Source organism: Neofelis nebulosa, chromosome 10 (genome assembly GCF_028018385.1).
Source record: "Neofelis nebulosa isolate mNeoNeb1 chromosome 10, mNeoNeb1.pri, whole genome shotgun sequence".
In the NCBI taxonomy this organism is placed as follows: domain Eukaryota; kingdom Metazoa; phylum Chordata; class Mammalia; order Carnivora; family Felidae; genus Neofelis; species Neofelis nebulosa.
The window spans coordinates 45531983-45544772 of NC_080791.1; the positions used below are offsets into that span (position 1 = coordinate 45531983).

The 12790-nt window shown below is 35.5% G+C and overlaps 1 protein-coding gene across 2 annotated transcripts in view; it reads right to left on the reverse strand.

Moving 5' to 3' along the window:
• Nucleotides 1-1067: 1067 nt before the first annotated feature.
• The window catches only part of TMEM135 (transmembrane protein 135), a 265370-nt gene continuing 253647 nt past the window's right edge, over nt 1068-12790 (reverse strand). For both annotated transcript variants that reach the window (XM_058687538.1, XM_058687537.1), the window contains 3 exons: nt 6985-7083; nt 6140-6207; nt 1068-3699 (listed from right to left, as the gene is read on the reverse strand). In XM_058687538.1, coding sequence (XP_058543521.1) covers nt 3567-3699; nt 6140-6207; nt 6985-7083 — 300 coding nt within the window. In that variant the 3' untranslated portion in view covers nt 1068-3566. The remainder of the gene's footprint in view (nt 3700-6139; nt 6208-6984; nt 7084-12790) is intronic.

Genomic DNA, 12790 nt, shown 5'->3' on the forward strand with positions numbered 1-12790 from the left:
GGGCATCCACAAATAACTAATCTTATTTATTATTCATCACGGTTTCAACCCAGCCCTAAAGGAAACACTCATTTCTTACTCTTTTTCCTGTATGTTTTTCTTGGTCGTTCATTTTCAGTTATCCAAGTTCACCCCATGAAACTGAATACCAGACTGATAAGCAGAAGCAAGTGAAGGTGTTAGGGGAGATGACGTTTTTCAGATATCTTAACAATTCAGAAACGAATACTTTTGTAAAAATAAAAAAATCCATGTAAGAATGATCTTGTTGCTCTGTCAGACTACCTTTTTTAAAGTTTATTTATTTATTTGAGACAGAGACAGTACGAACATGGAACGGGCAGAGATAGAGACAGAGACACACACACACACAGAGGGTCAGGCTCTGCACTGGCAGCCCCTGATGCGGGGCTTGAACTCACAAAACCGTGAGATCATGACCTGAACTGAGTCACCTTCTGTCAATCTACTTTCTGTCTTTACAGTACAGATAAATCACAGAAAGAATTCAAGGACTATAAGGGTGTGGCGGCGTCTCTGATTCAAGGCAGTAAGAACACCAGGCCACTGGTCCCAGTGGGCCTGCCCCTCTGGCACTGCTGAGAGGCTTCTTGATCACCACAGTGAGGGGGATGTGACATAAGACAATGGACGAAGCTCTTTGCGGGACAAGGAGATCGATTTTCATTAACTATACACTGGCAGGGGACTCAGAAACTTGGGACTGTGATACCATACAAGCAGAATACAATTTTGTCAGTATTAACAACTAAATCAAATGTCAGCCTGAGCACAGTCCACAAGGAGACGAATGCTCAAGCTCAACAAAGAAAATACTAAGACAGCTGACCAATTTGGGTTTCATCACACAAGACATGTTCAATATAGAAAAAAGCAAATTATAAAATCGGAGACCAAAGAATAAAAAGATAAAATTCTAAATAAAGTAACAACTGGCTAAACTTCAGATGAGTACCAACAATAAACTACATATCAGCCAAGTGACAACCATGTGCACAGACCAAGAAAAAAGTTACCAAAGTGACCACAGAATTTATGAAACGGCATAACCGAACCAAAGGTTTTATTCCAGAAATGAGTAATATAATGGTCTAAAACTATCTGACGAAACATTGGCAAGGCTTGAACAAATCGGAGACAATTTGTTATCCTGCAACCTCAGTCTTTACTGGGTTGGTACAAACCCTAGGATTTTATGACACAGGAAATAGCAGTGAAACAACCACACTACTACAAATACTCCGATGCACTGTTTTGCAGTCTACACATTAATGTTCGCTGTAACCAGTTCTGGTGGAAACTTAACATAGGCACAATTTCCTTAGTGTATAAATGGACTAAAAAAACCATCTATTTGACTTTATTTATGGTGTCACATGGTTTATTGATACCTGATTGGTTAGAGGTAGAGAGATATCATTTTGATTGTCTTCAGGAGCACAGACACAGTGTCTGTTTTCTCAAACAGCTACACTGTGCAGTCTGCCTCAATGAAATCAAATTGGATTTCTCTTTTCACCCCTGAAAATTCATTAATTATTCACTAAAGCTATACATTCATTATCATGTTCTGCTTCATGACGGTTATTTCATTTTACATTTTATATTAAAAAATGACTGTAGCTTGAAAAAAAAAGGAAATCATAGAAATGCACCTTTTGACAGTAAGATTTTACTAAACAATCTCATCCAATTTCAGTAGGATTTGCCTTTCAACATTATAGCTTTTTTAATGTTCGTGAAAACAGCAACGTATGAATTAAAATGTTTTTCTTTTAAACTGACAGGAAAAATATTATAAACATAATTTCTAAATAAAGAAAATGAGGTACAGGAAGCAGTGCTTTCTTCACTGCTATAATACTTCATTTTTAAAATTAAACACAGTACCAATCATCATTTTGATTCTAGGAACAAAAACTGAAAACTTAATTTATTAAGCAATTTTGAAGTCTGAAACCAAAATGATTCCTTAACAGTATTGCCTAATAGACAAGTCAATTCTAAAAAATTAATCACAATGCAAAATTTTGACCTCATTAAAGTGGCTCTGTTACCACGGTATCAGAGTCTGTCTTTTTGTTGGGTTTCAATTTGCCGTAACTACTAAGGACAGGATTACACGTGAACAGAAATATACAGGGCTTGGTGAAATTGAATACGGCGGATTAAGCATTTTAAAAGTCTGGGTTATAATTCTTGTTGCAACACAAGTTCTACTGCATAATTAATTTACAACGGCCCAAAACTTTTCAGCAACAAAATGATATTAAAAAAATATACCATTATCCCTATATGTTGCATTAACTATAGACATCATAACCACTTAAGCCTTTTATTAAGTTAGAAAAGTATGACTTTTCCCTGAAAAACTCTGAAGAGTAATCATATTTCAATCACAGCTGTCCCGAACTAACTCATAATCAACACTTACTACATTTTGTCACTTCTTTGTTCTAACAGGAATAAAAACAATAAGTTTTTGAAAAGAGGCTAGAGAACCTGAATCCCATAGTGATGAAATGGACTTTTAACAACTACTGGATTTTTATATTGTTTGTAGCTGTAAAATATCCACTGTAAAGGTGGGATGGTGGAGAGGGAACAAACTGACAAATTTGCCCAAACTACTTTTGATCCCTTCTAAGTCAGCGATGGCAGACAAACCGAGCTATGAAGAATTCAGTCCTTATAAATGCAAACAAACACCGTACACCTTCACGAGGTTTAAAAGCAACTTCATTTGCTTTTAAATATTCAAGTGTAATGCTTCTGTAAAAGATTAAAACATACATTTCAGCTTTATCAGATATGTCAAATTCCATTTGCTCCTAACCTGCCATTAGTACATAGGCTCACTGGGCTGCCAGACAGCCCGACTGACCATGAAGAGAGATGAAGGTATCAATCAGTGGAAGGGGAGCATGGATACCATGGCATTTATCCGAACAGCACAAGACCCGTCTTCGCATCCCTGAAGTGAGAATGGCCACTTTCTTCAATTAAATTTCTTCACACTAAAGCAGCATTGTCTGGGAAGAGTTACTTCAGTTCCATAATATTTCACTACTATAGTTACCAATTCAAAAGTTAAAAAAAAATACAGACCAAATCCATGTACCCGTGATCCTTTGTATCCTAAAACATAGAAATATTCTTAGTTTTAACCAAGAATTATACTGGAATGAACTAAAAACATATTTTAAAGTAATTTTAAGTATACTCTTATTTGTTACTACATTTCTACGTAGATTATTTAAGATTGCTTGTAGACATAATTTAATCAATAATATATCATAATGTCAACCACTACAAGTGACTCAGAATCAGATTCTGGCTACAGAGGGCGCTTAATTATTAAGCAACACCTTCCTAAAAAGCTTCTGTACTTCTGACTGGTAAGAAAAACTAACAAGAAAAGAGTATCTCTCATTGAAATAACACTGAAGTTCAAGCTCAAGACTCCTTCTTTGTGTTTCAACATAGTTAACTCTTCAGGATAAAATAATGAAACATTAAATCACATTAATAAATTACAGTCATCTTCAAGAAAACTCGATGGGCAACTCTGGTGTTACAGTTGTATATCTTGGATCCAACCTAGGGATAAAATCCTGAAAGTGTTTAGATGCACCAGTACCAAAAACATCAAGGACTTTTCGGTTCATGACAGCAAATCTGCAAAACAGAGGACACAGTGAACAAGTATTTAATGAAGTTTATAAAAGAAGATGATTCACTTGACCTATCTTTCATGGAATGGGAAAACAGAAAAGATTGACATGATGAAGAACTCAATGGCAGATTCAAAGTGGCAGAGTCACTTTGGTGCTCTACCTCAAGATCCACTGTCTCATATCTTGTTTAAAGAGATCAGAATCCCTAGACCTGAAACCCCAGAAACCACCATTGCTATTTCAAACCCCTCTCAAGTTCTTTCCACCAGATTGTGTCAAACAAAAAAACAGATACATTACAATTTTTCTGATGAATGAAATCACAGGATATAAACAATAAAAGAGCTTAATATTTGCCAATGAGGCAAAGGTACTGAATGTAATTTCTTTCATAATTGACATTTTGATGTCTCACAATCCACAGAATATACATCTGAATGTGTATTTAACGATTAAAGGGAAAACAGCATATAGGATTTTAAATTTCTAATAGACATGATGAAGTAAAAGCATACCCTCATTTTATCCATCACTTAATTTAAAAGGTAAAAAATATTTTTTTTTACTTTTACTTTGATTTTTTATTTTTTAAAATTTACATCCAAATTAGGTAGCGTATAGTGAAACGATTTCAGGAGTAGATTCCTTAATGCCCCTTACCCATTTAGCCCATCCCCCCTCCCACAACCCCTCCAGCAACCCTCAGTTTGTTCTCCATATTTATGAGCCTCTTCTGTTTTGTCCCCCTCCCTGTTTCTATATTCTTTTTTGCTTCCCTTCCCTTGTGTTCATCTGTTTTGTCTCTTAAGCAGATGCAGATAAAGAGGATCTCTTTTGCATTGTTGGTGGGAATGCAAGCTGGTGCAGCCCCTCTGGAAAACAGTATGGAGGTTCCTCAAAAAACTAAAAATAGAACCACCGTACGACACAGCAATTGCACTACTAGGCATTTATCCACGGGATACACGTGTGCTGTTTCAAAGGGACACATGCACCCCCATGTTTATAGCAGCACTATCAACAATAGGCAAAGTATGGAAAGAGCCCAAATGTCCATCAATGGATGAATGGATAAAGAAGATGTCATACACACACACACACACACACACACACACACACACACACACACAATGGAGTATTACTCGCCACTCAAAAAGAATAAAATCTTGTCATTTGCAACTACATGAATGGAACTGGAGGGTATTATGCTAAGTGAAAATAATTTTTAAGGACACATATTTAGCTAATGTGCAGGATGAACCATATCTCTATGCTCGATCCCAAGCATTTCTTCTGGGGAGAAGACAACAGGGTTAATTTTGAGCCACTGGCCACCATCACTATTCCAGGAATGATAAACGTAACTTTCGGTGCCTTTCCAAAGTTAAGTTCCCTCCCAAAATAATCAACTGCTTAAACTCCTTAATGGGCAAATATCTAAATGACAAAGAAATAAATGATTAATAATAATAATCTAAAGGATGCGTCTCATGGCTAAGAGGAAGAATGCTAAAGCCAGACTGCCTGGCTCACAGCCCACAGCTCTTTTATTTGCTAGCTGTGTGACTCTGGCGAGCTAGCTGACCTCTCTGTGCACCTCAGTTGACTCAAATGTAAAACCAGGATACTAATAGTACTCATCTCCTAGAGCTATTTTAAGGATTAAACACATATGCATGTGTACACATGTTGTATGTGTATGTCTGGGACACAGTACAATACTATACAACTGCTGGCTATTAAAACTACGAATGATAATAATAACAGCTACAATTTATTAAGTGCTATTACACAACCATACAAAGAATGCATTACTGTTTTATAGTAGAGAGTGAGAAACTGAGGCTCATGAGGTAAAAAAACTTTCCACCAATAACACAGCTAAAGTTATCAGAGCCAGAGTCAACAGAGTCCATGGTCTCTCTAGTAGGTCAAGCTGCCTCCCAAAGAACTAGATCAAGATCAGAAAATGCTAACTAAAACAATAAAGAACATGATAATAAAGGCAAAGGAAAAGTATGCTTACAGAATCAAGCAAAATAATATGATTATTTTTCCCCCATTGGAAATCATTCGATTATTTAGGAATGATTTCTAATGAATCTGCTGAGTATTTCTAATCAAAAAGAAGAGATCAAAGATTATAAAAGTGAGACTTAAGTGTGTTATGTAGCAACTAATTTGCAATTTTCAAATCAATACAGTATTTTCCCACAACATTTAAAATATCTAAAATAATACAGGGAAAAGAAAAGTCAAAATAATGTTACCAAAAGAATACCCCATGTTATACATATTAAGTTGGACATATTTGATTTATATGTAGATGTTTACTTTATCACTGAAAGAATATTCCCTCAAAAAGATGAAAAGATTCAAAATCTTTTTAGGGGGAAAATGCTTTTTTTTCTATGGTCAGGTACAACATCTCAGTCACTTACTTGCCCTTGGTGAGTCTTAAAAGAAACTTCCAGTAAGATGGTCGCAAAGTCTGAACTTCCATCACAGCCTAAGATTAGAGTATTCAATTTGAGACTTCTTCAGTAAAGAGCAAATATAATTAGTCATATTAGGCAACAGAGCACTTTTTTATTTTTATTGCTCACTGTATTTTAAAAACAACAGTGATGATAATAACGAAAATATGTACTTATGTTTAACTTGACAACTATCAAGAATATTGCTTATGAAATAATAATTAAGCCATTATTATCAGGAAAGCATTTACTGAATATTCATTAGATAGCTGGTACTTCCTTAGTTATAATAAGTGTATAAACTTGGCAGCATTACTCTGAAAAAGTGCAAATAAAAGTTGTGCCCCCGAATTTTGCAACAGTCCTAAAACCACTAGCATCAATAACGATGATTACATAATTTAAAGAAATTGAACAATGCTTCTAATAGACTAGATCCTACCTCTATCCACGCTGCCTGAGTAATATGGGGGAAATGCAATTATTCTTATTTATGCTCATGGTATCTGTCTTCTAGTAGAAGTATAACTAAAATAGGCATTCTAGCCAAGGTAGTAGTGTAATAATTTGCCTATAAATTGCACTCAATTTAAACCTAAAAATTATTGTGTTCAGAAAATTTTAAAAATGATCTAGCCCATTAAGTTAGCATGTTTACTGATTTGAAACTTGCAAGCTATCTTGGTAAAAAAATAAAAACTAAAATCTAATCCATAGAAATTTTCCCAGGTCTTTATTGCCCACCCCCACCCCCCATTGATTTAATGTAAAGAAATAATTCATTTCTCATATCAAAAAGCTATACTTACTGCCTGGAAGCAAATTGCTGTAGAGATGGAATAGATGATAGTATCTGCATGGGGAAAATAGGGAACCTTTCCTGCTTCAATGCCTTTGAAATACATTGTCTGTAGAACAAACATAATGTAAGATTTAGAAAAAAACCCACAACTTTAAATAGCATTAACAATAGAGTGGAGCAACAGACTCACTTGCTATCTACAACTATTTTGTCTACCTTCCAAACCTAATAATCCTTTCTGAGCTCAAATTACAGGTTGCATCTTCCATGACATTAGTTAAGTGTCAGCCTTTTCCTTCCCTCATTCCCTCACCCCAAACTGAGATACCAGTAATAATGCTTTTCTGTGAAATAGAGTAACATTGTATTTCTACTTCTTTTATATCATTTATACCTCAATGTTTGTTTGTTTGTTTGAAGTTTACCTTATTTTAAGAAGTTTATCTTATTCTGAGATAGAGTGCACACAAGTAGGGGAGGGGAAAGACAGATAATCCCAAGCAGGGTCTGTGCCGTCAGCACAGAGCCCAACATGGGGCTCGATCTCACAAACTGTGAGATCAGGACCTGAGCCAAAATCAAGAGTTGGACGCCCCACTGACTGAGCCACCCAGGCACCCTTCAATGCTTTTTGTATAATCCTCAGGTCTCCCTTCCCTGCTAGATCTAGTCATTCACTCATTTATTCATTCATTCATTCATTCATTGGTTCAACATTTAATGCTCTTAACTAATGCTGTTAACACTATGCTAGGAGCTAGAAATTTAAAAATGAATACAATAACATCTAAGTTAGTGCATAAGAGAAATAGCTAATGCACTTAGATATTTAACTATATATATGTTTAGTATGTGTGTATGCATTTTTGCCCTCCCCCCCCCCCAAGGAGGGAACAAACTGCTCTGCCTAGGACAAAGGAACAAGGAGAATTTCAGAAATGACTACATTTGAATAGTGCTTCTCAAACCACCTGCAGTGAAGCAACACTTCAAAAAAATTTTTTTCCAATTGCCATAGCTTGATACTTTTATAATACAATAAAAATAAATTACTAAAAACTAAATTTTAAAAACACAAAGTGAACCAAAATTTCACTTTTGTATTAAAAAAATAAATTACTCTGTCAAGTTGCTACAGAAGTTTCCAAATGCTTACTCTCTATTTCTATGCTTACTATGAACTAGTAATAAACAGGTCATAGACTGGCACTAGTCTACTGACCACACTTCCAACAGTGCTGCCTCCTAAGAGGCCTAGGATTAACAATGAGATAAGAGAGAAAAAGCAGAAAAAGCAGGGGTAATGAACTGGGTGAAAGTACACAATACATATGGGGAAGGCCCAGCTAATTTATATGGACAGAAGATGTAATTATTCACGGCAATAGTTTCTCTGAAACATGGGAAAGCTCAAGTAGAACTAGTAAGAAAAGAGGAAAGAACCAAGAGAGAATGATGTTACAATCAGGTGGAGGAAAGTTCAAGAAGACATGGGTGGTTCATGAACTAAAGAACATGAAATAATTTTTCCCCAATCTGGAAGATATATATGTACAAAAAGCTACACTCTACTTAGGAAGGAAGATATACATGTACCACTATTTTGAATATACTATACAGTATATTACAAGGTACAGGTATACTGTAGTGTATTCATGTTGACAAAAATGAAATTCAGATGTGGTAGAATAGCATCACAGAAACATTATATAACACAGGTATCTCCTGAAATATGTAACAATTGTGTTCCTAATTTCTTATAATAAACCTTATCTATTGAACCAGATTCTAAGTTAATGAAGGGTGGGAACCATATCCCATAGTTCTATATGCTTACCAGCACTTCATACAGTAGTGGGAACATAATAGATATTCAATATATACATCCTGGAAATAATTATTTCCAAGATAAAAGTTATCTAGTCAGCTGATTTTTATTTAATATTCATTATATAGTAATGCAGAATTTTAATATAAAATTAACTTCAATCATAGGAAAATGATTGCCTATTACACCACAGTCATTAATTCCACAAAGGACCTATTAGTAAGCTTACATTTGTAATTTCCTAAATTAAAAATAAATTCTTATCAGTACATTTTATATCTAGTTTCTTCTGCCAAGATCAAACATGGTCTGTTGATATAAGAAAAGAGCTATGCCAAGGTGCCTATGTGGCTCAGTTGGTTAAGCACCTGACTCTTGATATTGGCTTAGGGCATGATCTCACAGTCCTGACATCAAGCCCAGCATGGAGCCTGCTCAAGATTCTCTCTTTCCCGCTCCCTCTGCCCCTTCCTTGTTCATGTGCACTCTCTCTCAAAAATAAAAACAAAACTAAAATAAAAATAAAATAAAATAAAAATTTTAAAAATTTAAAAATAAGTTTAAAAAGAGCTATGTCATTGCTTGGCTTAAAAAACTCTAGCCATGTAGGGAAGCAGCTATAAAATACGGGTTTTACAAACCAGATCTCAATATTGGATTCTCCCTGTGTCAAAGAATGTATTTTTGCTAGCTAAGGGATATTTTCTTTTTCTGACACTCCTTTTCCTCTCCATTAGCAAATCTTGTCACCCTTACCTCCTAAACATATACGAAGTCTGTATATTTCTCTCCATCCCTACTGCTATTATACTGGCACAAGCCATCATCTGTCTGAGACTAATTGTTCTCCCAGCTTCCAGTCTTGCCTGTATTCCATTCTTTATATAATAGCCAGAATGTTTTCTTCTTCTTAAAATGTGAATTAAATCATGCTACTTCCACACTTAAAACTCTCCAATGACTTCCAATTGCACTGAGAAAAATATCAAACTCACATTCATTCTCTCTCTCTCTCTCTCTCTCTCTCTCTCTCTCTCTCCCCTACACACACACATAGACACAAACACACCTGAATAAAGCAAGTATGTAATCCTCTTAATATCATTAGGGCCACAGATTTTCAGTGAGATAAAATTTTTCTTCTTTTTTTAAATTTTTATTTATTTGTATTTTTTTAGTTTTATTTTTTTAATTTACATCCAAATTATTTAGCATATAGTGCAACAATGATTTCAGGAGTAGATTCCTTAATGCCCCTTACCCATTTAGCCCATCCCCCCTCCCACAACCTCCCCAGTAACCCTCTGTTTGTTCTCCATATTTAAGAGTCTCTTATGTTTTATCTCCCTCCCTATTTTTATATTCTTTTTGTTTCCCTTCCCTTATGTTCATCTGTTTTGTATCTTAAAGTCCTCATATGAGTGAAGTCATACGATATTTGTCTTTCTCTGACTAATTCCACTTAGCATAATACCCCCTAGTTCCATGCATACAGTTGCAAATGGCAAGATTTCATTCTTTTTGATTGCCGAGTAATACTCCATTGTATATATATGCCACACCTTCTTTATCCATTCATCCATTGATGGACATTTGGGCTCTTTCCATACTTTGGTTATTGTTGATAGTGCTGCTATAAACATGGGGGTGCATGTGTCCCTTCTAAACAGCATACCTGTAACCCTTGGATAAATACCTAGTAGTGCAACTGCTGGGTCATAGGGTAGTTCTATTTTTAGTTTTTTGAAGAACCTCCATACTGTTTTCCAGAGTGGCTGCACCAGCTTGCATTCCCACCAACAATGCAACTTTCTCCACATCCTCGCCAACATCTGTTGTTGCCTGAGTTGTTAATGTTAGCCATTCTGACAGGTGTGAGGTGGTATCTCATGGTGGTCTTGATTTGTATTTCCCTAATGATGAGTGATGTTGAGCATTTTTTCATGTGTCGGCTGGCCACCTGGATGTCTTCTTTGGAGAAGTGTCTATTCATGTCTTGTGCCCATTTCTTCACTGGATTATTTATTTTTTGGGTGTTGAGTCTGATAAGTTCTTTATAGATTTTAGATACTAACCCTTTATCTGATATGTCATTTGCAAATATCTTCTCCCATTCCATCAGTTGGCTTTTAGTTTTGCTGATTGTTTCCTTTGCTGTGCAGAAGCTTTTTATTTTGATGAGTTCCCAATCGTTCATTTTTGCTTTGGTTTCCCTTGCCTCCAGAGATGTGTTGAGTAAGAAGTTGCTGCGGCTAAGATCAAAGAGGTTTTTGCCTGCTTTCTCCTTGAGGATTTTGATGGTTTCGCTTCCTGCCTTGCATTTAGGTCTTTCATCCATTTTGAGTTTATTTTTGTGCATGGTGTAAGAAAGTGGTCCAGTTTTCCCTGCATGTTGCTGTCCAGTCTTCCCAGCACCACTTGCTGAAGAGACTGTCTTTATTCCATTGAATATTCTTTCCTGCTTTGTCAAAGATTAGTTGGCCATACGTTTGTGGGTCCATTTCTGGGTTCTCTATTCTGTTCCATTGACGTAAGTGTCTGTTTTTGTGCCAAGAGATAAATTTTTTCTAAAATGAAGTCAAATAAATCTATAATCTTAACTTTGAATTGGAAATATCAATATGCTCATTATTTTCTCTTTCTCTAAAAAGAAAGGGGGGAAAAAGTATTCTCTAGCTCTTTTTACTGGAAAGGCCAAAAAATAATAACTACCCTAGAAGCAAGAAGTACCCAAGTACCCAAATTGAAGTCTCTAAATACCATTTCCCACCAAAAGAATAGGGGTCATTGGAGAAAAGACTGATTCTGTTTCTAGGGGAGGAAATGTCCAAAATAAGCCTGGACCATTTCATTTTATCACAAAGCAAGAAAGTTATCAGAGATATTGGCATTATATAAAAAAGAAACAGAAGTCAATTTGAAGAGGCTCTCATGGTCAAAGATAGTGTATTCCTGGGTTGAAACAAGACCAAATATTCTAAAATTTACATCTTCATAATGACATTTGAAAATAAAGACTCATAAATAAGTCAGTTTTGCAGAATGCTAGGGGCCAATTCATTCTGAACACAGGTAAGTAAAGGGAAGTAGTCAAGCATTTTATTATGACTTTGTGAACAAATCAAACTATTTCAGAGTAACCAAACAGTCGAAAAGGGAAAAGTTTTTTTTAAAAGAACTCATGGGGCACCTGGATGGCTCAGTTGGTTAAGCATCCAACTTCAGCTTAGGTCATGATGTCATGGTTTGTGAGTTTGAGCCCTGCATCAGGTTCTGTGCTGACAGCTCAGAGCCTGGAGCCTGCTTCAGATTCTGTGTCTCCCTCTCTGCCCCTCCCCTGCTCATGCTCTGACTCTCTCTCTCTCAAAAATAAACATTAAAAAAAGATTTTAAAAAATCTGCACAAGTAAATAATTAGAAGAAACAATAATGTTATAATATCATTTTGCAACTCTCAATGAAATAATAAACCCTGGTAATGATTAATAATGGGTGCTACAACAATTAAGTGAAAGCCTAATGGGGAGCTTTATGTTAGTTGTATTAATAGAGCCCACTGATCAATCTTAGCATCACAAAAAGAGACACAACTAATGTGCTTCCTAATGTGATGCAATAGGAATTCATACAAATAGTAAACGTGAAGTATTTCTGTCCCCTCCACCCCCTAAAAATTGAAACTGAATTGCTTAAACCTCTGTATCTAACAGTTCATAGGAAACACTTGGGTTAAAGAAACATATTAGTATCACCAGTAAGGATATAATTAGCAAAATCCAAAATGTGGGAAATTTCCCAGAACTAATAACATAGATCTTCAACAAATAAATGGCAAAGAAAAAAAGAAAGGGAGTTAGGGGGAGGAGGCAGCTATTAAAAACTAAAAGAGACTTTGGATCCCAATTAAAACAAAGAGATTGCAGAAGATATCTGTGAGATATGAGAATATAAGCTCTAATTGGATATATGATAATATTAAATACTA